The 25,935-nt window shown below is 37.3% G+C and overlaps 1 protein-coding gene across 1 annotated transcript in view; it reads left to right on the forward strand.

Annotated features, from left to right (window-relative positions):
- METTL15 (methyltransferase 15, mitochondrial 12S rRNA N4-cytidine) overlaps positions 1-20,057 on the forward strand; it is a 248,559-nt gene extending 228,502 nt beyond the window's left edge. Inside the window, exons 7-9 of the mRNA XM_069552958.1 lie at positions 12,034-12,100; positions 13,335-13,430; positions 19,973-20,057. Of these exons, the coding sequence (XP_069409059.1) occupies positions 12,034-12,100; positions 13,335-13,383 (116 nt within the window). The 3' untranslated portion in view covers positions 13,384-13,430; positions 19,973-20,057. The remainder of the gene's footprint in view (positions 1-12,033; positions 12,101-13,334; positions 13,431-19,972) is intronic.
- Positions 20,058-25,935: the final 5,878 nt, after the last annotated feature.

Genomic DNA, 25,935 nt, shown 5'->3' on the forward strand with positions numbered 1-25,935 from the left:
TTCCCAACTAATGTTTGGTAACACACAGTATGATCTGCAGGAATACTAAGAGATAGTATAAATATGAATTTTTTAAAGTCTTGTTACAGCCTAAATTTTCAGAAACATTAAATGTTCAATAGAATTAGTTAATACAAGATGCAGTGGTGATAGTTCATTATACTATCATTTAGATAGGCCTTAAAATTCTTCACAAAGATTTTGACCACTTTACTCTCTTTCTCAGATAATTTACAAAGTAAAGAAAAACAATGTAACTCTGATGTGCAGACCATAAGTTTGCCTTTTTGATAATGTCACAACTCCTTAGGCAATTCTTTACCTGAAACACAAGGCATTTAAGTACAAATTTTCTACCATTAGCATATGCCCTATTAAATATATCACTGCCCAGATGCTAGAATAGAAAGCGGAAATCAAACAAGAGGACATGCTCCATTTCTGATTCTTGAGTAATACAGGTTCTGTTCTTTAAGCTCCATCTTTATGCCTGGCCAGTAATACTTGTCTGCCTTATACAAGGTAAGGATTTGTATTGTTAAACAGTCAAATGGTATGGTTCTTCATTCTTTCACAAGGGAAAGCATTATCATCCAACTCTTAGAAATGCTAAATTGAGGAGAAGTCTGTATAGCCTTGTAAATAAAACCATTGGCTTTGGAGTCAGAAAAAAATGAGTTTAAATTCCAGGTCTGCATATATTAGCTGGATATGCAAGCTGGGCACGCTCTTAAATATCCTGAATCCTCATTTAGTTCACTTTAAAGAGAGGACGGTATTGGTACTTTCTCATCAGGGTGCTATGAAAAAAATAGAAAATAATAGATATTTATGAGTTAAAAGTCATAATTACCAAAATATAACACATTTCTGGGCATCATGGCTAAGGAAATATATACTGTATTCCTAGTGGTCTTAAGTGAAGCCTCTGCATCACAAGCAGCAGTTGATTGGGTTTATAGTCAGTTTTATTTTGGGGGAATTTTATTCCTATTTATTATTTATTTAACACCCCCAGTATTTGCTATAGTTTGACAAGGCATAATAAAACACACAGTCTTTGCCCTTGTGGAGTTTCCATTTGTAAAAAAACGAACTGGGAAGAAAAGAACCAGTTATTTGACATTCATTTAGGTTGGAAAATATTATTTGTCCTCCTACACTTCCATATCAGTAAGTGCCTGAAACTAAGTGGTCCTTGTAGTAAGATTCTCCAAAATACATTTTGAGGGGGAAAAGGAAATGAGTATTTTACGAGATAAGAGATGGAAGATTTCTACAGGAGTGTTTTAAAAGTTTCTTATTTCTGCACTCTAAAGTCAATGCAGACAAACTACAGGACCAAAAAAGTGTGTAAATTGCAGGTTTTAAACGGGAAAATAGCATGATAGGTAAATGGAGAGTTCACACTTAGAATGAGCTGACGATCTCATTTACAGAGCCACAGAAATGTATGTTACTAAAACAAGATCCATATAATTCCCACATCCTTACCTTCATTTCAGAGTTTATAATTTTCTCCCTTTATCTCCATTTTATTCTCCTATATCTCAATACAAAGCTTATCTTTGCTCCTTTTCTGTCTTCTCTAGGACTTATTTCAGTCAATTTTGCTTTCCCTCATCAGTCTTCAGTCCATTCTGCACTAGTATCTTTTTCTTCAGTCTACAAAAGTGTTCAAAAATGAACCATGCTGAAAGCAAATCATAATGACTAAAATCTCCCCTTGACTACTTTCTTTACGCAAATACCACCATCATTCTGTTTTCTTTCATATCTTGACCTCTTGTTTGTAAATATTTATTTATCTGGCTATGCCGGGTACTAGTTGTGATGTGCAGGGATCTTTAGCTGTGGCATGCAAGGTCTTAGTCGCAGCAGGTAGGATCCAGTTCCCTGACCAGGAATCCAGCCTGGGCCACCTGCCTGGGAAGCAGGAGTCCTAGCCACTAGACCACCAAGGAAGTCCTGATATCATGACTTCTTAAAGTCTCCACTGCATCTAACTTTTCATCTGTATTTCATTTATCCAATTCTGGTATACTTTCTGTAGGAACTATTTTCTTAAAAATTAATGGTGACCTCTTTATTACCAGACCCAATATCCTAACTGTCCTCTTCACGTACTTAACCTCTTCAGCATTTGATACTGTTAATCCATCCTTCCATAAAAATCAGTGCTCCATTGCAGTTTCCAGACACTCCTGTAGCTTTGTCTCTCTAACTGATTTTTTCACAAAATCCTCTTTCTGTGTTCCATGAGTCAGACCATGTCTTCTGTGAGTTGTTCACAAGGTATAGGTAGTCCTCGAGACGTGCATTTAGTGAAGGCGGTACGGTGAAATTCCTCCATGATCATCCATGGAGTACATGAGAGATGAGTAACTTGCCAGGATAACAGATAATGGAAAGAAGAGAGATAAGGGTCTCCCTGGTTGTTAAAATTGACATCAAATTAAGTAAGGTATGTACTAATAACCAGGACTTCAGCTTTGGTAATGGCAGACAATAATTTGGAGCAACCATCCCACTCAGAACAACTACAAAAAAATCTAGAAAAGATTTTTTTTTTAATAAGTAACTTTGAAAGCACCAGAGACTTAATACTGCAGTGAAAAATATACAGAAGAAGCAAACCCAAGTGGTTAGCCCAGCATTTGTAGCTGCCACTTGCCAGTTCCACAAGTGGCAGCTGAGAAGCTAAATATTCAGTACAAAAATACTGAATCACTGTGTTGTACACATGAAACTAATAATTTTGTAAATCAACTGTACTTCAAATAAAAATGAAAGAAAATACAACTGAAAGACTATGCAACTCATGGAACTTTCAAATGATAGGAAACATCTTACATTTCTGCACAGCGTTTTTATGGTAAGAAAAAAATACGTCCTCTTCCTAGATTTTTATTGTTTATGATTTTGCTTTTCTCTTTTTAATGACACCATACCTACTTCTGAATCTATAAATTACAGTTTTCACACAGAAACCTCTTTGATGATGAAAAAAACCATGTTTAAAACCCAGCCAGATGGTTCTCCCATTTCCTATTATGTACATTTGTGATATTCATGGGGTAGGGAGGGGTTAGGGTGAAGGGGAAAAAACAACTATCATGAGTGTTGAACCTATCTAGTTATTCTAGAATCTATCATTGTTCCTTTGAAGAAATTCAACATTTGTCTTACAACCAGAGAATAAACATCAGCTGCTAGAGAAAGCTATTGAATTTCAAAATCCCTTTGAAATGTCACGTTAACCTGTTTAACTTTCAGTCAGTTCTTTAAAGCACCAAACATTTCCTGATGACTCCCAGATCTAAGACTGCTTATATTTCTCTAACTTAAAAGTTTGTTTCCTTCACTTGCAAACGAACTGTGGTGAATGAATCAGCATGTTTCGGCCTGGGAGAAGTGTATCACAGCTGCAGTCTGTGTGTAGTTGTTCACAGGTTAGTTCAATTTGTGAACAGGGTCAAATGGAAAATCTGATTGACTAAAACCACAAAGCTCTAGCCTTCTTTATTTTTTAATAGCTGTCCATTAAATTTTAATCTTTTAAGTTGTATTTGTTTCACTGATTATCTTTTATTCTGAGATGTGTAGAAATCAGACAACCATTAATTTAATATTTGACTCAACAATATCTGCGTAGTCAGTCATGTCTGACTTTGCAACACCATGGACTGTGGCCCATCAGGCTCCTCTGTCCATGGGATTTTCCAGGGAGGAATACTGAAGAAACATCTCAACTGAAGCCACATTTCCCAAATCTGACCCTGTGTTAGTTAAAGGATGCGTTGACAATTTCTTCCTGTTAAACTCATCTGGCTCCTTTGTTCCTGATGCTCCCTACTTTGTTTTAGAAGATCCCAATCTTGCCATCCAGAGAAGGCAATGGCACCCCACTCCAGTACTCTTGCCTGGAAAATCCCATGGACGGAGGAGCCTGGTAGGCTCCTCCATGGGGTGCATGGGGTCACTAAGAGTTGGACACAACTGAGTGACTTCACTTTCACTTTTCACTTTCATACATTGGAGAAAGAAATGGCAACCCACTCCAGTGTTCTTGCCTGGAGAATCCCAGGGACGGTGGAGCCTGATGGGCTGCCTTCCATTGAGTCGCACAGAGTCGGACACCACTGAAGTGACTTAGCAGCAGCAGCAGCAGCAGCAATCTTGCCATCAACCAACCAACCCAGGCAGTGTACCAGCAAAGCTAATCTGAGTAGGAGTTTTGTGCTAGACACAAAGAATAGAAGGGATGGAATGATTTCTCATGGTCTGCATAGATCAAATATTCCAGACTAGTGCTATCCAATAGAAATATAATACAAGTCACCAATTTGAGCCACATTATAATTTTAAATTTAGAGAAGTCACACTGAGAAAAGTATAAGGAAATCAATGAAATTAGTGATATAATCTAGTTTAATATATCCAATATACTTTTAATATGTAAACAATATAAAAATGAGATAGTTTACATTCCTCTTCTTTTGTATTAAGTCCTTGAAATCTGGTATATGTTTTATACTTAAAGCACATCTCAACCTGCATTTCGAGAATTATAGGTTCTTGAAAACTGTAAATGTGTAGTGGTTACCAGATTGGACAGCATAGTTTTAAACTCAGAATAAATGCCAGATTTTTCTGTATATCTGGCTTTGTCATAGAGGTGACCAGCTTTTCACCTTTTAAAAAACCTTCTCTTCCATAATAACTGTCTGGTAAGAAATGAATACAGTTTCTTCTGTTGTACTGCGTCATACATGGAGGAGGATATAAGCCATATCCCCTGAAGTCATGCAGTGCACTGACCCTGACCATGAAGAAGCTGCATCATTTCATTCTTCTCTAAAGGGCTAGTGGATTTGATAGAGTTACAAAACAGCCTTAAAGGTAAAGTAAATAAAACAGATCTTTGTACCAACATCCAAAATCAAACAAAATGATTCTAACATCCTCTCTAAAAAATTGCTTCAGCATAACTATACCAGGGTTGCCATTCAGATCAACATTAAAAGTTGAGTGTAAATTCTGAGTTAATTGGGCATTCCTGACAAGAAACAAATAACTATAGCATATATGCAGCCAGGAATGGTGCTTCCAATGAGAGATATTTAAAGTTAATGGTTACTTTTAAAGGAAGGTGGGGCTTTGTCCCTCCCCATACCCTTCACCACACACAAAAAAGCATATTGCTATCTTACTCAAGTGTTATAGAGTATTGACCTGAATAGTCTTGAAGACTAAATGCCAAGAAAAAGAAATGTAAAAAGGCAAAATGATTGTCTGAGAAGGCCTTATAAATAGTAGAGAAAAGAAGAGAAGCTAAAGGCAAAGGAGAAAAGGAAAGATATACCCAGTTGAATGCACAGTTCCAAAAAAATAGCAAGGAGAGATAAGAAAGCCTTCCTCAGTGATCAGTGCAAAGAAATAGAGGAAAACAATAGAGTGGGAAAGACTACAGATCTCTTCAAGAAAATGAGAGATACCAAGGGAACATTTCATGCAGAGATGGGCACAATAAAGGACAGAAATGGTATGGACCTAACAGAAGCAGAAGATATTAAGAACAGGTGGCAAGAATACACTATACAAAAAAAAAAAAAAAAGCCACAATTATAGTTCATATGCAGCAGCTATTTTACAGAGACATCTTTAGCATGACTTCTGTTAAACTACTTCTTACATGCATTTCATTTTTAGAATAACAATTTTCTTGCCATTGAATGAAAAAAATTCCCCCAAATTCTTCCAGGCACCAATTTGTTTTTACCCAATGAAGTGCTCTGTGGTGTTTTTAAATGACATCATTTGGAACAGCTACATCATCCTTTGAGGAAAGGGCACATTGTTAAGTTTGTTAAAAGCTATAATAGGCATCTTGAATCTTTTCCTCAGAGGTAAAAAAAAATCTCAATGCTAGCAGTTAATAAATGTTAATAAGAATATTTTAAAATAGTGGCTACAATATTGCAGTGTTAATTGCATTACTCACTGAAAGAAATGCAATGAGTCATATTTTATAGTTGTTACTTATGCAATTTACAGAACTTTTTAGGCCCTTGATAAAGAATGAGGGAACTCCAAACCTGATAAAATGAGTCTAGAAAAATAATTTCCTTTCTTTAATAAGGTTTAGGAAATTTGTAATTAAGACGAAAGCAACCTGAAACTGTGTTATGAATTTATAGTCTTTTCAAACTCAACAGGATCAGTTGATTTGAATTGTTCCCAACCTTTACAAAATCAAAGATCCTTTTTGCAATTCCTTATTACCAGCTTTTCTGACAATATGAACCTGTTGTTTAAGGGGAAAAAAGATGTGTTTTTACCAAACAGAAATAGAATTTATTTTCCTATCTTATTCAGTTCAGCTCAGTTCAGTTGCTCAGTCGTGTCCTACTCTTTGTGACCCCATGAATCACAGCACGCCAGGCCTCCCTGTCCATCACCAACTCCCGGAGTTCACTCAGACTCATGTCCATCAAGTCAGTGATGCCATCCAGCCATCTGATCCTCTGTCGTCCCCTTCTCCTCCTGCCCCCAATCCCTCCCAGCATCAGAGTCTTTTCCAATGAGTCAACTCTTCGCATGAGGTGGCCAAAGTACTAAAGTTTCAGCTTTAGCATCATTCCTTCCAAAGAAATCCCCGTGTTGATCTCCTTCAGAATGGACTGGTTGGATCTCCTTACAGTCCAAGGGACTCTTAAGAGTCTTCAACACCACAGTTTAAAAGCATCAGTTCTTCGACACTCAGCTTTCTTTATAGTCCAAATCTCACATCCATACATGACCACTGGAAAAACCATAGCTTTGACTAGATGGACCTTTGTTGGCAAAGTAATGTTTCTGCTTTTTAAGGTGCTGTCTAGGTTGGTCATAACTTTTCTTCTAAGGAGCAAGCATCTTTTAATTTCATGGCTGCAATTACCATCTGCAGTGGTTTTGGAGCCCAAGAAAATAAAGTCTGTCACTGTTTCCATTGTTTCCCCATCTATTTGCCATGAAGTGATGGGACCGAATGCCATGATCTTAGTTTTTTAAATGTTTAGTTTTAAGCCAGCTTTTTCACTTTTTCACTTTCATCCAAAGGCTCTTTAGTTTCTCTTCACTTTCTACCATAAGGGTGGTGTCATCTGCACATCTGAGGTTATTGATATGGATCAAAGTAATTCTGGAGAAAAGGAAGACAGATGGATCAGATGAAACACAGAAGACTTAACTACACTAAGAAGCCAAAGCAAGTTAGTGGGTTCTTGAAAATTAGGTGTCCATGTTTATTTACTGCAGACTGATAAATGTGCTCACAGCTCAACTCAGAAATGCCCGACTCCTTCCTAACTAAAAAAAAATTGATACTTCAAAAAGAACAAGGTGAATGCTTGAATGTAAGCTCCTTCACACCTCTTCATAACAACTTTTTCCTCTTCTGCCAATTAAGTCCTTTTCATCATCCAAAACTCAAATGTTCTGGTCATGAGAACGCTGCCGCCTACTACAGGGAACATAAGTGACTAAGGGTCTAAGCGGCTGCTCTCAGAAGTTCATTCCTGCATCTGCTTTAAGGCCGTGCCTGCCATGGACTGCTTCCCACCAATAACTGAGTAAAGTAGGAATCCAATTACCCATTCCAGGGAGACGCAGGAGTACTTGACAGCCAGCCTTGGCTGAAGACTCACAAACGGCTCTGCTGAACCTTCCATCCAAACTTCCTTAACTCTCTTCACCCAGGGTCAGATTACATCATAGCCCAGTGACTCCCCCAAACTTTGTCCGCTTCTTCCTTCTTTCCGTTCATGCAGGCATTCCCTTAATACACCGTTTGCATATTTAATCCTTGGGATCTGCTTCTCAGAGGTGCTGCACTAATACATCAACTCTAATGTCTCTGTCAGTTTCTCAAACTGCATGTGTTCATGACCCTGCACAAAAGGAGAGGAGAGTGTGGCCCTATTATAATCTAACCCCTCCCCCCCAGTTGCTCTACCATCCCTCTGTGATCTAGGTACACCCAACTCGCTACCGTACTCATAACACTATGTCTTTGAAAATGTCTTCTATGCCTAAAAGGACTTCCTCTCTAGTTGTGTAAAACCATTAATGTTTCTGGATTTTATTGGAGCCTTTCTACCAGAAGGAAGAACTTTCTCCCCATCTATTTTGTCATTTATTTATATCAGTGGAGTATTAGTTTATTCCATGAGTTGCAATTTATTATGGTATCATTTATTTTAATGCTCCAGTAGTCCTTGATTTGGCTAGGGAAAGCCAAGTTCACTTAGGCCCTCATCCTTCTTTGAGCATTTCCTTACTTGCTGTTACCAAAGATGTTCTAGGCTTATTGTGTTCTTTCCCAGTTCTAGCCCTGGATTTGGTAATTTCTTCAAGGAATTCTGATCACTTTGCTATTTGAAACCCACATGTGATCACTATGTGCTCATTACCACTGGACACCACTGCTTCCTGACCTTTTTAACAGATAGTTAGGAATTACATGTACCTTTATAGTTATATCTATTTCTTTACCTACCTATAATAGCTATTGCTCACCTTGGTACATTCAATTCTAATCCAATGCCAGCTGGGTTTATTCTAGTTTTATCTTTTTCCATATTTATAACTCCCTTTCCCATAGTGAGAAACCTGACTTTCATTGTTCTTGATATATTTATTAATTTGCTTAATCTCTCTGCATGTAGCTGATTTTCTGATACTGCTAGGCCCCCACCCTCTTTGCAAATAGACCTGCCCTTTGCTGTGGTTGATGTCCTCTGCTTAGCATGCAGCTTATTTTGTTAGGCCTGACTCATGGCCATTTGACAGCAGAAGGAAGAAGACTAATAACATTTTTTAAAGAAAAGAAAGGGATAAGGGTGAAAGGGAGATGAAGAGACATAGCTGTTTTTAGCATTCTTTTTATTCTTTTTTTAACACTATATCTCTGTTTTGGGGAAGGGGCATTATTATTATTATTATTATTTAATAATCTCTGTTGTAAAGAAGAGAGAGCAGGACTTCCCTGGTGGTTCAGTGGTTAAGACTCTGGGCTTCCAATGCAGGGGCCACTGGTCATGGAACTAAGATCCCATATGCCACATGGCAAAAAATTAAAATTAAAAATAAAGATATATTTAAAACAACAATTATAGAATTTAATAACTTTTATTTTAATTGTGATTGTATTTAAAGTTACCTAATCTATTTCTTTTCTTCAAATATATTTTTTAATGAGGGGAAAAGTTACATATTTTAATCAGCACAGTTCTTAAGTATACAATTCAATGAGATGAGTTTAAATAAATCTCTATATATATCACAAATTTATATATATGTATGTGTGTGTATATATATAAACACACACACACACACACCATTGAGATGTAGAACATTTTCATCTCTCTAAAAAATGCCAGTCAATCTCCACTCCCATAGGTATCTGCTCTTCTGATTTGTATCAGAATTGGTTTTGCTTCCTTTGTAAATATTTTTAAGGAAAAAGAAACGTTAAATAAGATAAATGGTAAAGATGATGCAAGGGATATAGTATAGCACAGAAGGCAGTGCGTAAATGATGGGAGTTTGGGCACAGTGGTTTGTTTCATGGACATTTAACCTCAGAAATACTGCTGTTGCTAAGATGGAGACGGCTGCCAGTGCTATTTAAGCTGTTAAATACAAGTTATGGCCTCCTCTCTCTACTCTTTCCATATGTACTTATCCTTTAAACATCTATTATATATCTACTATGTGCTATGTTGTCCAAGGGCTATAGATAAATAAAAAATGCCTGCACCCAAAATAGAGATGATCACCATAACCTGATGACCATTTCATCATGTGAAGTTATTTACAAATCTGGCCACAAATTCTCATGACCATTTTATTGATGATGGTCAAAATTTACAAGTTCACTAATTTGCATGAGGACAGTTTCAGAGGCACTTGAAAGACATGTTTTCTCAAAAAAGAAGAGGAAAAGCAGAGGGTAGAATTCCGATTTCATAATTTGCATGTTTTTTTAAATATACAATTTGTTTTATTATTAAATTACACCTGACATTAAAAAAATACATGAAAGGGCCAACCATACAGTACAACTTAAGCGTATTAAACACTGTGTTAATCCAAATATGCTGACATGGTTACTCCTCACATAGTAAAATACAGCTAGAAAGAAATTAAGTTGGACTGAAATTTTTTGGGTAAAACTTTAAATGGTACACACTCCCTTCTTTTGCTCTACTTGTTTTTACCTTGATATATTTTTATTGTCCAGCAACTGATCCATTTTGTACTACAGTTAGCACCTTGTGAAAAGGCACAAAAGTAGACACAAAGTCTGATGCTGTCAACCAGTCACCTGATGTTCACAGACTGTCTGGGCCATGTCCCCACAGAGCAAATGCTGTACTTAAAAGGAGAATAAATTACACCTAAAATTTTTAACTTTACTTTTGAGAAATAAGAATTATAAACTCCCACATAAACATTTCCCACCCTAACTATTAAAATACATTCACACTAGGTCATTTGTTGCCAAACAACTTTTACCAACAAATATCACTGACTTCCCACCTACCAAATTTGACAAGCTTCACCATTCTGCAAAGTGGAATAAATTTTAATTTCTCTTCACAGAGAATAGGTAAATAGTAGGAGGTTCTACTTTACTTGTAAAACCTAATGAAATTTGAGACAGGCTACTTAAAGCTATAAGTTCAGGGACAATCATTCATCAACACAAATAAATAAGCAATGTGAACATCTGGAATTTTTTTTCTAACTTTTTGTCATATTTCTTTATAGCAGTATCTCAGTATCTGCCTCACAGGGATCAGTGAGATATTGTGTGTGTGTGTGTGTGTGTGTGTGAGAGAGAGAGAGAGAGAGTTTTATAAAGCATAGTGCACTATTCAAGTGTCAGTTCAGTTCAGTCGCTCAGTCGTGTCCGACTCTTTGTGACCCCATGAATCACAGCACGCCAGGCCTCCCTGTCCATCACCAACTCCCAGAGTTCACTCAGACTCACGTCCATCGAGTCAGTGATACCATCCAGCCATCTCATCCTCTGTCGTCCCCTTCTCCTCCTGCCCCCAATCCCTTCCAGCATCAGAGTCTTTTCCAATGAGTCAACTCTTCGCATGAGGTGACCAAAGTACTGGAGTTTCAGCTTTAGCATCATTCCCTCCAAAGAAATCCCAGGGTTGATCTCCTTCAGAATGGACTGGTTGGATCTCCTTGCAGTCCAAGGGACTCTCAAGAGTCTTCTCCAACACCACAGTTCAAAAGCATCAATCCTTTGGCACTCGGGAGTGCAATCCTCATAAGTCTAAACAGTTTGTTGTACAAAGCCATGGTATAACACATGTGCCAGCATTTGAATATCATTTAAGTATAAACTTAAGGCAGTTTAATGTAACAAACAGAACAGTATTCACCAGTCATAAATAATGGTGAATGAGGCATGGCAGGAAACTTATAACAGCAGAATTATCATAGGCAGCTTTGAGAGATCTTAAGTGAAGACAAGGGCTTGCCTGGTGGCTTAGCAGTAAAGAATCCACCTGCCAATGCAGGAGACATGAATTCCAGCCATGGGTCAGGAACATCCCCTGGAGAAGGAGAGAGCAACCCACTCCAATATTCTTGCCTGGGAAATCCCATGGACAGAGGAACCTGGTATGTTACATACAGTCCATGGGATCGCAAAAAGTTGGACATTACTTAGCAACTGAACAACAACAACAAAACGAAGACAGCTCACGGTTGTGAGGGCTCTGAAGCCAACACTTGAGATGAACTAAGCCTAAGAAACTCTGCTGGAAGGCTCACTTGGCCTGGAGCCATGAAGCAACTTGCTTGTTCTCTTGCCTGGATTTCCCTCACCAGGATCCCACTTTATAAAGGTGAAACTGACTCTGTAGATGAATATTATAAGGCAGAGGATAAAGTATAGATATTATAATTCTTTGTGATGTAATTTATTATTCTATTTATATTAAATCTACTTTGTTTGTCTGCAAGTTGAGCTTGAGAAGCTGAACTGTTTTAGAGATGCCCAGGACCTAGCCTCCACCTCTTCACAACACAGGTGAGAAAATATTGCCTTCTCTTTCTTTTGGGAGGAGGGGCTGTTTGGGCAAAAATGATTAACTCATGAATCAGTCCCCATGGCTCTCTCACTTTGGTGCTCCTACAGGAACATAATGGCTGGAGGAGAAAACAGATGGAGAATAGGATATTGGAATGGGAAACAAGTTGGCCATGTCCCTTTTCCCATTGCTAATTTATAGAATCCTTGGGTCATTCCATATGAGGAAAGGAAGTACCTAAAATTCAATGACAGATTGGATATTTTAGATTGATATTTCCCCCCTTAAAATTTTTGTTTTATTTTGCATTGGAGTATAGCCAATTAAAATGTTGTGATAGTTTTGTGTAATGTGTAAACAGCAAAGGGACTCAGCCATACATAAACAAGTATCCATTCTCCCCTAAAGTCCCCTCCCATCAAGGCTCCCACATAATATTGAACAGAGTTCCATGTGCTGTACAGTAGGTGCTTCTTGGTTATACATTGTAAATATAGCAGTGTATGCATGTCAATCCCAAACTCCCTAACTATCCCATCCATGCCCCTGGCAACAATAAGCTCATTCTCTAAGTCTATGAGTCTCTTTCTGTTTTGTAAGTAAATTCATTTGTATCATTTCTTTTAGAGTCCACATATAAGGGATGTCATATGATATTAGATTTATTTTTGATATTTGAAAACAGTGGTATTCTTCTGTTATTCAGAAATGGCCAGAAAAGAGATAGAAGTAGCTTGAGAGGACAGAGAAGAAAGACCTGGTAGAATGGTTTGAGGGCAGCAGTAGAAATAAAAAATAAAACCACCTTTATTGTTTCCTTCTTACTACAGCTCATTCAACAAGCAGAAGCTAGAAAGGTCAGAGCAATAAACATTTCTACCCATGCAGTGACATAGAGCTTAAGGGAAATGGGTGTTGTAACTGGTTACATTTCAATTTTACAAAACTTATTTTTAAATCAGTTTTGAACTTTTAATCCCTTCATGTGTGTTTTCAGCTTGCTAAGTTATCCTGCCAAGAAAAAGTTATTGAGAATCACTGTGGAAGTGAATAGGAGGCATGGAATTGAGAGGAATATTGAGACTGGGCATAGATTTTAAAAATCACCAGCACAGAGGTGGTTGAAGATGACTGTATTTGCCTGTCTCTTGACCTGTTTTCAGTTATTGGCTTTATTTATTTACTTATATTTTATTTTAATTCACTTATTTATGTGGCTGTGCCTGGTCTTAGTTGCAGCACACTGGATCTATTAGTCGTGGCATGCAGAATCTTTCACTGAAGCATGCGAACTCAGCTGTGACATGTGGGATCTAGTTCCCTGACCAGGTAAGGAACCTGGGTCCCCTGCATTGGGAAGGCAGAGTCATAGCCCCTGGACCACCGGGGAAGTCCTGTGTTATTACTTTAGATAGATGGAGTCATATAATTTCATGCCTAGTTCACTATTTTAAAGATGGTTCTCTTGAAATATTTTGCAAAAATTCTTACTTTTCAATAAGTTCTGGAATTTTCTGGGCCTCCTCAATCCAAGGGTGGGGAAACAGAAGTTCTATTAGAAGAATTTCACTTATGTGGCAGTTTGGAACTATTCTGTAGGTTAAAGATAGCTCTACAAGGCCAGGTCTTCTTGGTCTTTAGATGAAATCCATCATTCAGTTTCATTGCTAGAAAACCCACTACTACTTAACAGGTTTGTGGAAGGATCAACATGAAAGAATATATGCGATGGCCCACAGGGCTGCCCCTCCCACCCTGTGTTTTGGATTCTCTCTACCTGTCCAGCTTGATCTCTCACCATCATTTTCCTTCACTTACTACCCTCCTGGCACACCAGCTGCCTTTCTCGTCTTCAACCATACCAAACTGTTTCTTACCCCAGTGCCTTTGCAAGTGTTCTCTATACATGTAATTTTTACACGTCCAACTCTTTACTCCTTATTTTCAGGCTTCCTCTCAGTATCATCTTCTCAGTGAGGTCTTTTCTTGCTTTATGTCTGAAGTCATCTCTGCTGGATATTTGGTATTTCATAACCCTGCTCGTATCTCTCATATCATTTTTTACAACCTGCAATTATGTTATCCACTTATGTATTTACTTATTACTGGTCTCCCCCCACTGGACTTCACAATATATTTTGTTGAGACATAATTGGCATATAATACTTTATTAGTTTCAGATATAAAACATAATAATTTAATATCTGAATATATTGCAAAATTATCACAATAAATCTAGTTAACATCTGTCACCATAATGGTTCAAAATTGGTTTTTGTCCTGATGAGAACTTTTAAGATCTACTCTCTTAACAACTTTCAAATGTGCAGCACAGTATTACTAACTATAGTCATCATGCTGTACGTCTCCATAACTTATTTATTGAATAACCAGGAATCTGTGTCTTTCACCCATTTCTCCCCCTCTTCACCCACGTCTCCCCGCCACTCCCCATTTCTGACCCCCACCATCCCGTGTCTCTGGCAACCACCAATCTGTTCTCGGTATCTATAAGCTCATTTTGTTTTTCTTTTTTCGATTCCACATATAAGTGAGATCATACTGGGTTTGTTTTTCTCTGACTTCTTTTACTTAGCATAATGCCCTCAAGCCTCAACCATGTTGTAACAAATGGCAAGACTTTATTCTTTTAATGACTAAATAATACTCCACTCTTTGCATGTGTATCCGTGCGTTTTGTTGCGTGTGTGTGTCACAATTTCTTCATCCGTTTGTCCATTGATAGACACTTGGGTTGTTTCCATACTTGGACTGTGGCAAATAATACTGCAGTGCTGCTGTGAATATGAGGATTTATATTAATATATCTTTTCAGTTTAGTTTTTTTTATTAGATAAACACTCAGAAGTGAAATTGCTGTATCATATGGTAGTTCAGTTTTTAATTTGGGGGGAACTTCCTTGCTGTTTGTATGGTGGCTATGCCAGTTTACATTCTTCCCAACAGTGCACAAGGGCTTCCTTTTCTCTATATCCTCACCAACATTTATGATTTCTTGTCTTTTGATAAGAGCCACTGTTACATGTGTGCGATGACATCTCATTGTGTTTTGATTTGCATTTCCCTGATGATTTAGATTTCAAGATCTTTGAGATCAAAAACCTCACCTGTCTTGTTTACTTCCGCACCCAAGGTAGCTAACACGGTGCTTAGCACATGTTAGACATTCACTGTTTGTGGAAAGAATGACATGAGTCCTCTGTATATGAAAGTCCATGGGAAGGTTAGCTTGAACATTTTGAAATAATAAAAAAGTAAAGAAATGTAGGTTATACTCTTTCTGAGAAAAAGTTGCTCAGGCATGTTTATATGAAGGCATGGAGAGGAGGTAAGAGAAGGCTCTCCATACAGGAAAGGTTCTAAAAGCCAGGGTTAGTTTAGAAAGAACCAAACCAGAAGCTCTGACTGAGGTGGATTTCAGCCTGGCATTCTCTGACCCCAGAAATGGTTCCTGTCTATGCAAAAATTCTCATTTGACAGAGCATTTCAGACCAGATGAACCTACCAAATGAAAGGCCTGGAGACAAAAACATCATTTTAATGATACCATTTTGTAGAGCAGTCTGGAATGATTTCATAGGCTAATACCAGCATCTCTTTGTGCTGAGAGTTAACCCACCTTTAAACCATCATTTGTCATCTTCAAATTAATCAGAGACCCAGATGGCATTCTGGCTGAACCAGGATGTGCTCCTGGGAAGAAGAGGTATTATCTGGCATGGTCGTGGCTGACACAGGTATGTTGGCCTCCAGATTCATTTCTGGAGGAGACTGGGCATATTCAGCTCCACATTTGGGCCTGGCTCCATGGACATGTCCAGAGGCCCACATTTACCAATTACATCATGGCTCACTCCACACATGACATTGTTTCTGTTTTAATTTCCTGCTCCTTGTAGGCAGAACTTTTTCTTATAACTTTGGAATGCTGGTAAAGTAAATTGAAGGACCATGGACTTTGGAGTTACACATGGTTCTCTGGCTTTACCACTTGCAAATTCTACCATCTTTGCAAAATCACTTAACCTGACTGAACTTTCCTCCTCTATATATGCAGAAGAGAACACTAAATAGAGTATTTCTGAGGATTCCATGAGATAGTGGGTGTGTGAATGTGTTTGACACATAAATATTTCCTTCTCTTTCCCCTCTTTCTTCTTCCCAATGTACTTGATATATAATATCTCTGGTTACAGGCAGAATCAGCATTAGTGTTCTCAAGGTACATAGCCTTGAGTTCACATCTCAGGATTCACTGTCCACATCTACCTTCACTGGCTACCCTAAAATGTGGTAGGAAGTTTGAATGAAAGTAAGCCTCAAATTAAGACTATGTGACTTTGAACATCTGACATAACACAAAGAAATCTTTATTTCTTTAGGCATTGCCTTATACATCTTCTTTCTCAAGTCACTTCTTATAGTGATTCCAAAGAAATTGGCAAAGAGAGAGGAAGAACATACACATATTGGATGTAGTAGACAAAATCTTGGCCCCATGACTGTTTGTCTCTCTGGTGTTGCGCCCATGTTGTGAAAGTCATTCAGTCATGTCCAACTCTGTGACCCCATGGACTGTCCAGTCCATGAACTTATCCAGGCCAGAATACTGGAGTGGGTAGCCGTTCCCTTCTCCAGGGGATCTTCCCAACCCAGGGATCGAACCCAGGTCTCCCACATTGCAGGTGGGTTCTTTACCAGCTGAGCCACCAGGGAAGCCCAACCCATATTATGTTACATGGCAAAAGGGACCTCACAGTGTAATTAATGTTAATAACCGATAGACATTAAGATAGGGAGATTATATTATCCCTTTAAAGCAGGATTGGAATTCTGAAATATTCAAATCATGAGAAGGATTCTGTGCTGTTGTTGAGTCGGAAGATGCAGGGAAATGGGAACTACAGTCCTACAACCACGTGGAACTGGATTGTGCCATTGAGCTTGAAAGAGGATCCTTGGCTTCAAGAGTCTGAGAACTGCAGCTCTGGCTGACGCCTTGATTTTACCCTTATGAGATCCTAAGCACAAAATCTAATCATGCCTTGCTGCACTTCTGTCAAAACTGTGAGAAACTAAAAGGTGTTGTTTTAGGCCATTATATTTGTGGTGGTTTGTTGCAGAATCAATTTTTAAAAATACACCAGGCTTACAACTTTCTCTGAAGCATGATAAAAATACAAATTAATCAGGACAGGGAAGAAGTGCCTCCTGTTGAAAATAGCACTTTGGATCTGATGTAAACAATACAACACTTCCATAAAAACTATCAAAATCCACATTTTGAGACCTTCAAGTTGATCTTTGCTACTGCCCACTCTGGACTCCTTCAATAGCTTTTCGTAGTTGTATTGTAGTACTTTTCATTGTCTTGTTATTTTCTTGTCTGTGTGACTATATCTACAACATATTGGCGTCTTAAGAGAAAGAATATGTAATTTACTTTCGTATCTCCCAAACCTAGCACAGAGCCTGACATGGCTGGAGGTGCTAGATGTGCATTTGTTAACTGAAACTGTGAATGGATGCAATAGAATTAATAAATTAAACTAACACTGAATTAATAAACTTTTGACACTGACCTTAATAAAAGGTCGAAGTATTTGCTGTGATCACAAAGTGGAATTTAGTTTTACATTGACATGTGTAGAAATTTTTATTTGCTCTGCACTGCATTGCAACTCATAAAAAAATACCCAGCCTGCTCTTTGATGAGCCAATTTAGTTAAATAATGACTGTTAAATTTACCAAATCAGTTAACCTTCCTAACTGAAGTAACCTTAATTATATGTTTTATATATAAATGTTAACTTCCAAGTCCTAACATTAGCTCTCTAGAATGATTTCTGGAAAGTTCAGTTGTTTTACTTTGATGCCTGTGTCCATTTATCCACTTGTTCTAGAAACAAATTTAATTCTGAAGATGTTCTTAAAGGACATAGAAAAAAAAAACTTACTCCTCAAGAGAAAGAGTGCATGATCCCTGGAGTTATAAAGTATGAAGAGACACTAAGAGAGAGTCTCTTTTGCCTTTAAGAGAGTATCTAAATCACATCCTAAAGTGAAAGTCACTTAGTTGTGACTGACTCTTTGTTACCCAATGGACTATACAGTCCATGGAATTCTCCAGGCTAGAATACTGGAGTGGGTAGCCTTTCCCTTCTCCAGGGGATCTTCCCAATCCAGGGATTGAACCCAGGTCTCCTGCATTGAAGGTAGATTCTTTACATCCTTAAGCCTTTTATTGATAACTTCTAGGGATATAGTTACCATAACATTTTTTTTGTAGCCCATTTCCAATTATCTGGAAATTCATTCTTTCAGTTGCTAACTTCCTTCCCTTAGAAATTTTCCCCTGGTACACAAGTGTGAGATGGACTCACCAGATATATTTATTTGCATTTTATCATTCTACCATCTCACCTTCCATTCTACTTCATTGTCCTGCCATGGATAATTGGAACTGGGTTAAAAACATGATCCAAGATGAACCAAGCAGAGTCTTTATCCTATTCCTTCTCATGGTACTTGATGTTTGGATCTAAGAAGCAGCTTGTTAGTTTGTACTGTAACCACGTAAAGTAAATTCAGAAGCTGTTATACAGCCAATTTCCCTTGAAGGACAAGATAAATGGAGAAATTCAGTCTGTGGATAAATGGAATTAATAAGCAACAGAGAGAATCTCAGGCAAGATATGAAGAAGGAACACTGCCTGGGTTCCAGAAGCTGTTCTATGCTCAGTGAGACCTGGATTCCTACTGCTTTTAAGGTCTGTAAAGCATCTATCGTCAAAATATACCACCCCCCCCCCACCTCCTTGCTTTTGTTTTCTTAAACTAATCAGCTTGTTTCTGCTACCTTTTAATGAGGAGTTCTAATGAGTAAACTACCAGGAATTGATCCTCTCTTTAAGCACATTCTTCCTTTCTGGGAAGTGAGAGGAGAGGAGAGCACGAAGTCTTATGGTTTTGCTATTTTATATAATAAACTTTACTTAATGCTTATTACATGTGAAAAGAGATGACCATTGGCTCCTAAGAGGCTGAAGTACTAGAGCCTGGATGTTATTTCACTACACAGGACTCCTCTAATGAGAAGTCTTCACTCTAGAGCTCCTCCTGATTTGGACAAGACTGTTTGAGGCTCTCTCTGCCTAGTTCTGTTTCCTCTTGCTGTTGCCTTTAACAGGCATTGCTCCAATAAACTGTGTGCATTCATAATTCCATATCCATGTCAAATTCCTGAAAGACCCAACCAATACAGATAGCCTTCAAAGGAAAATGGAAGGAGCGTTTTCTTTTACTCAATAAATATGTATTACTACAAACAATGGCCAAGCAATGTGCTTAAACACAAGATATATCAGCAAACATAACAAAGTCATTTTCCTTATGGAACTTCACTACAATCAAATTGAAATGGCATTAAACAAATAAATTGCACAAAACACTGGGCCCACCAAATTATAATTGAACAAAGAAACATAGTTGTGATGTTAAGTAAAAAACAAGTAAAAAGTAGAGGGAAACTTGGATGAGGAAGATGAAATATCAGAGTATGTAAGTAATAAAACCTGTCATTTTATATTTTAATCATTCCACATTTAGGACTCCAGGGCTTGAAACTGTGGGATTTCTTCATAAGTGCAAAATAATGAAGACTTGAATTGGTATCATTATACCTGAAAAATATATAGGGAATTAGAAAAGAAAAAACAAGTCTAACTTGTTGAGCTGGCTTTAAAAAAAAAAGGAAGAGAAAAACTAATTTAAAGAAGGATCCCATTGTCCATTGTCAGGAAGAAAATGAGTCCATAGTAGGAAGTAACTGTTCTCCTGCTTTATCTAGATCAGATACCACCTGAAATCCTGTGGTCAGTTCTGGATTCCTTTGGAGAACATTTTAGGAGTGGCAAAGTAAATTGGACTCCACAGCGGGTATGAGGATGGAGATAAGACCTTGGATCCATATGGCAAAAGAGCCTCGAGATGTTCATCTAGAATCAAGCCAATCAAGAGGGAGTCATTATAACCACCTTTAAATAAAGAACTGTTCTACATAATTAAAATAAATAAATAAATAAAAATCTCAGGCCTACTGGTTGTAATTTCTCACAAGGGTAGGAATAGGAACACTGAGTAGAAGCTCAGGAACATTGAGTAGAAGCAGATTACAGTTGAGTATAAAAAATAAAAGTCAATTTCTGAAACCTAGAAAAATGAAGACAGCCTAACAGATTCATGGGACACCATTAAATGAAGAAATATGTGCATTACAGGAGTCCCAGAAGGAGAAGAAAGAGAGAAAGAGAGCTTATATGAGGAAATAATGTTTGAATACTTCCCAATCTGAGAAAGAAATTGGACATCCAAATTCAAGAAGCCCTAAAACTCCAGCTGGGAAGAATCCAAAAAGGCCTATACTAAGATATATTAAAAATCAAACTGTAAAAATTCAAAGACAGAGAATCTTGAAAACAGAATGAGAAAGTGACTTGTCAAGAGTACTCCTATTAGTATCAAGTGATGTATCAGCAGAAAACATGTCAGAAGGAAATATGATGATATATTCAAAGTGCTGAAAGGAAAAGGAAAGCTGGCAACCAAGAATATTCAGGAAAAACTGTCCTTCAAAGATGAAGGAGATATAAAGACCTAACAATATAAACAACACCTGAGGGAGTTCATCACCACTAAATCTGCCTTACAAAAAGTGCTAAATGGAGTCCAAGCTTAAGAAAACATAAAGCTCTATGGTAAAGGTAAATATAAAAACAAATACAGAATAATATATTTGATTTTAGTATGGAATTTAAATTTTAGGATGGAATTTAAAAGATAGAGGTATTAACAAATAATTATAAGACTATATTTTGGATGTAAAATAAAAAATATCACTTATGACAGGGTTAAACTGGAGGGAGATATGTAAAGGAGGTTGAAATTAAGTTGTTAGCAGTTATAATTATAAGATGTTTTATATAATCCGATAGTAACCATAAAGAAAATACCTATAGACGATGCTGAAAGGAAAAGATAGTAGAATCAAAGCACATCACTACCAAAAATCAATAAAATCTAAGGAAAAAAGCCAGAGATGAAAAGGGCAAAATACTCTAGCCTTACAGAAAACAATAAACAAAATATCAATAATAAATCCTTCCCAATTAGTAGTTACTTGAAATTTACATGGATTAAGCACTCCATTCAAAGGCATAGAGTGACTGAATGGATTTTTAAAAAGCAAACAAACAATATCCAACTGTAAGTTCTCTATACGAGACTCATTTTAGATATAAGGATACACAGGTTGAAAATAAAAGAATGGAAAAAGATATTACAAGCAAATGGTAACCAAGAGAAAGTAGAGTGGCCGTATTTAAATCAGCTGTAATAGGCTTTAAGGCACGACTTGTCATTGGAAACAAAGCAGAATATTATATAATCATAAAAGAATTAATTAACCAGAAAGATACAACAGTTATAAATATATATATGCAACTAACATCAGAGCACCCAAATATAGGAAGCAAATATTAGCAGAATTGAAGGGAGAAGTAGAATTAAATCTCTAAAAACAGGAAGAGATTTCAATGCCCTAATTTCAATAACAGAACAACTATACATAAAATAAATAAGGAAATAGAGGATTTGAACAGTAGCATAGACTAACTGAATATCACAGATACATACAGAACACTCCAACTAATAAAAGCAGAAAACACATTCTTCTGAGGTCCACACAGAACATCCTGTAAGACAGATCACACATTAGACCACACAACAAGTCTTAATGCTAAAAAGATTGAAGCCATACCAAATATCTTTTTTTGACAACAATGGGATAAAACTAAAAATCAATAGTAAATGGAAAACTGGAAAATTCACAGCATGGAAATTAATGCACTCTTGAAAAACCAAGAGATAAAAGAAGGAATGACAAGGGAAATTAAAAAGCACCTTGAGACAAATGAAAATGAAAACATAATAAAACATATGAGACAAAGACAAGTAAACACCTGAATTAGTAAAGAAGAAAGACCTCAAATCAAAAACCTAACCATATACCTCAAGGAAATACAAATGAAGAGCAAGCTAAACCAAGAGTTAGTATAAGCAAGGAAATAATAAAGATTAAAGTAGAAATAAACAAAATAGGAAATGTAAAAATGATAGGAAAAAATCACCAAATTAAGAGCTGATGTTTTGAAAAGAACAGTAAAACTGATTATGCTTAGTTAGACTAAGAATAAATCAGAGAAGACTTAAAAAGCAAACATCAAAAATGAAAGAAGAGACATTTTAGCTGAAGCCACAGAAATTAAAGCGATCATAAGAGAATTCTAGGAACTATTGTATACCAAAAAATTGACTAGCCCAGAAGAAATGGATAAATTTTTAGAACATGCAACCTCCCAAGATTAAATTATGAAAAAATATCTGAACAGACTATCTGAACTAGCAAGAAGAAAGACTATAGTCAAAAATCTCCCAAAAAGAAACACTCAAAATTAGATGACTTTGCTGGAGAATCTTACCACATATTTAAAGAAAAATACTAACAGCCATCCTTCTCAAATACTTCCCCAAAATTTATGAGAACACTTCCAAGCTTATTTTATGAACTCAGCATTATTCTTATATCAAACCACAACAAAGTAATACAAGAAAAGAAAACCACAGACCATTATTTTTGATGCATATTAATGCAAAAAATATTCAACAAAGTCCAACAGAACATTAAAACAATTTTATACTGTGACCAAATAGAATTTATTTCTGGAATGCAAAGATGGTTCAACATATAAAAATCAATGTAATACACCATTTTAACAGAACAAAGGGCAAAAATCAAATAATTACCTCAATTGATGCAGAAAAAGTTTTTGACAAAGTTTAACATGTTTCCTGATGAAAACACTCAACAAAGTAGGAACAGAAGGAAACTTCAACATAAAAAAAGAGCATATATGAAAAATTCACACCTAACATCATACTCAATTGTGAAAAACTGAAAGCTTTTCTTTTAAGATTTGAGTGCAGGTCTTAAAAGGCTTTGGAATGACTGCCATCTTTCTTGCAGCAGGCAAGGCATGCATGGGGTGCACACTGAAGCCCCATTGTGGCTCAGGTGTTCTCCAAGTGTGCCAGCAAGTCCTTGGCTGGTCATCAGACATGGGCACTCCAAGGTCAGCTACATCCTGGAAGCCAGGCCAGGCTTTGGCATGATATACTAATGCACAGTATGATGCCCAGGTGCACCAGAAAATTCTTCATGGCCTCTGACAAGGAAAGGATGCCCTCTCTTACTATTTCTATTCAACATAGTACTGAAAGTCCTAGCCATAACAATTAGGCAAGAAAAAAAAAAAAAGGCATTCAAGTCGTAAAGGAAGATGTAAAATTATCTCTGTTCACAAATGACATGACCTTATATGTAGAAAACCCAGGAGATTCCACACACAAAAAAATGTTAAAATGAATAAATGAATTCAACGAAGTTGCAAGACAAAAAATCAACACACGAAAATAAGTTGCACTGTATGTGCTAACAGTAAACAATCCCAATATGAAATTGAAGGGAAAATTCCTCATTTATAATAGCATAAAAAGGAATAAAATACTTAGGAATAAACTTAACCAAGAAGGTTAAGCAACTGCGACAAACCAGTTGCTCTGAGGTCACTGGGACCACCCTGCCTGTTTCACTGCTGTTGGCCCACATAGTCCTCTTGCTATTTCTCAGGAGCTTCAGCTCAGTGGCCATCACTAAGCTAGTGGTGCTTCTGGGCATGGTACTGTGCATTAGTATCCCAGCCTGGCCCTGGCTACCAGGATGTAGCTGACCATGGAGTACCCATGTTTGATGACCAGCCAAGGACTTGCTGGCACTCTTGGAGACCACCTGAGCCACAATGGAGGCCTCATTGTACATCCCACGCATTTGCCTCACCTACTGCAAGAAAAATGGCAGTCATTCCAATGGCTTCTGCACTGCCCACTTGTAGCACCATGACCTCAGCTTCCCAGAAAGTGAACAGCACCAATGCCATAATGGTGCCCAATTCCAATTTCTGATATAAGGAGGCCCTGCAGTCTCAGTCCTACTTGCCTGAGGAGCCTTTGGGACAGTTTTTCCAAATGAGAGGGAATGAGCTCCAGAGTAAGGTGTAGTTGATTAGCATTTGGGGAAGGCTGATCAAACCCTCCAGATAGAGGTTCTTGGAGTTTCCTGCAGCTTACAGTTGGGAAGAGACATTTCTGACATGAGGGTAGTCTTTTCTGTCCTTCCTCATTGGCATGAAGTGTTTTTGTTTTCTGCATCTTCCTGAATGCAGCTCAGAGTGTCTCTGCTCTGTCTTGATGGTAATGTGTAGGTCTGTCCTCTGAGGAGGGGCCGGATAACCATTTCTCCTTTATTCAGCCTCAATTTATTGTCAGGAAAAATCAAAACTGTTTGAACAATGTTAGGCAGAAAGACATTTAATACAGAAAGGTCAAGGCTGGGAGCCAAAGTCAGGACATCAGGAAGTATGGGCATCATAGGGATCACCCTACTGATCCTACTGTCTACAATCTAATGTAGGGGAACTCTGGCAGGGTGCCTGGGAATACTGGCAAAGCCTTGTTCCTGCCACCTTCTTGAGCATAAATAATTATGAATATTTTTTTCTAAATCTCAAACTCCTAAAATAAGATAGTGGGAGAAAGAAATAAATAATTGAGAAATATATGTGAATTATGGATAATATAGTCCCTGGTTAATATATACAAATATATATCCACAATAAGATAACTAATAAAAAAGAGAAATACTGAAAACTATAAAAAAAATGATGAAAAAATTAAATGAAAACGTCCCTGATGATCCAGTGGTTAATGTCCACCTGCCAAAACAAAGGACACAGATTCAATCCCTGATCCAGGAAGATTCCACATACTCGGCGCAACTAAGCCTTGAGCCACAACTGCTGAGCCTGTGCTCTAGAGCCCATGCTCTGCAACAACAGAAGGCACTGCAATGAGAAGCCCATCCACTACAACTAGAGAGTGGCCCCCATTCAGGGTAACTAGAGAAACCCTGTGCACAGCAATGAAGATCCAGTGCAGCCAAAAATAAGTTAATTTACTTATTTACAATTAATTTATTGATTTTTTTAATTAAAGGAGAAAAATAATTGGGAAGGCATTCATGTTAATTGTTTGGAAGATAATATTGTTAAAATGTTCAGACTACCCAAATAATCTATAGTTTCAGGGCAACCCCTTTCAAGTTTCTAGTATTTATTTTCAGAAATAGAAAAAGTATTCTAAAATTCATATGGAATCTCAAAGGACTCCAAATAGCCAAAATAATTTTGAGAAAGAATAACAGAACTGAAGGTGTCATGCTGCCTGATATCTAAATATATAATAAAGTTATAGTAATTAAAACACTGTGGTCAACTGTCATAAAAATAGATGTAGAGAGCAATGGAACAGAACTGAGAGCCCAGAAATAAACTGTAATGTATACGGGCTAATTATTGTCAACAAAGGTACCAAAATTATACAATGGGAAAAGGCTAGTCTCTTCAACAAATGCTGTAGGGGAAACTTCACATGAATATCCACATGGGAAGTTGAACTCTTACCTCATACCATACAAAAAAATAACTTATTAAGGATTAAGCACCCTGATATAGATTGAATATTTGTGTCCTTCCCCCCAAAATTCATATGTTAAACCCCATCCACAGTATGATGATATTTGGAGGTGGGACCTTTGGGCAATGATTAGGTCATGAGGATGGAACCCTCAATGCTCTTATA

The sequence above is a fragment of the Ovis canadensis genome, chromosome 15 (genome assembly GCF_042477335.2).
Source record: "Ovis canadensis isolate MfBH-ARS-UI-01 breed Bighorn chromosome 15, ARS-UI_OviCan_v2, whole genome shotgun sequence".
Lineage (NCBI taxonomy): Eukaryota > Metazoa > Chordata > Mammalia > Artiodactyla > Bovidae > Ovis > Ovis canadensis.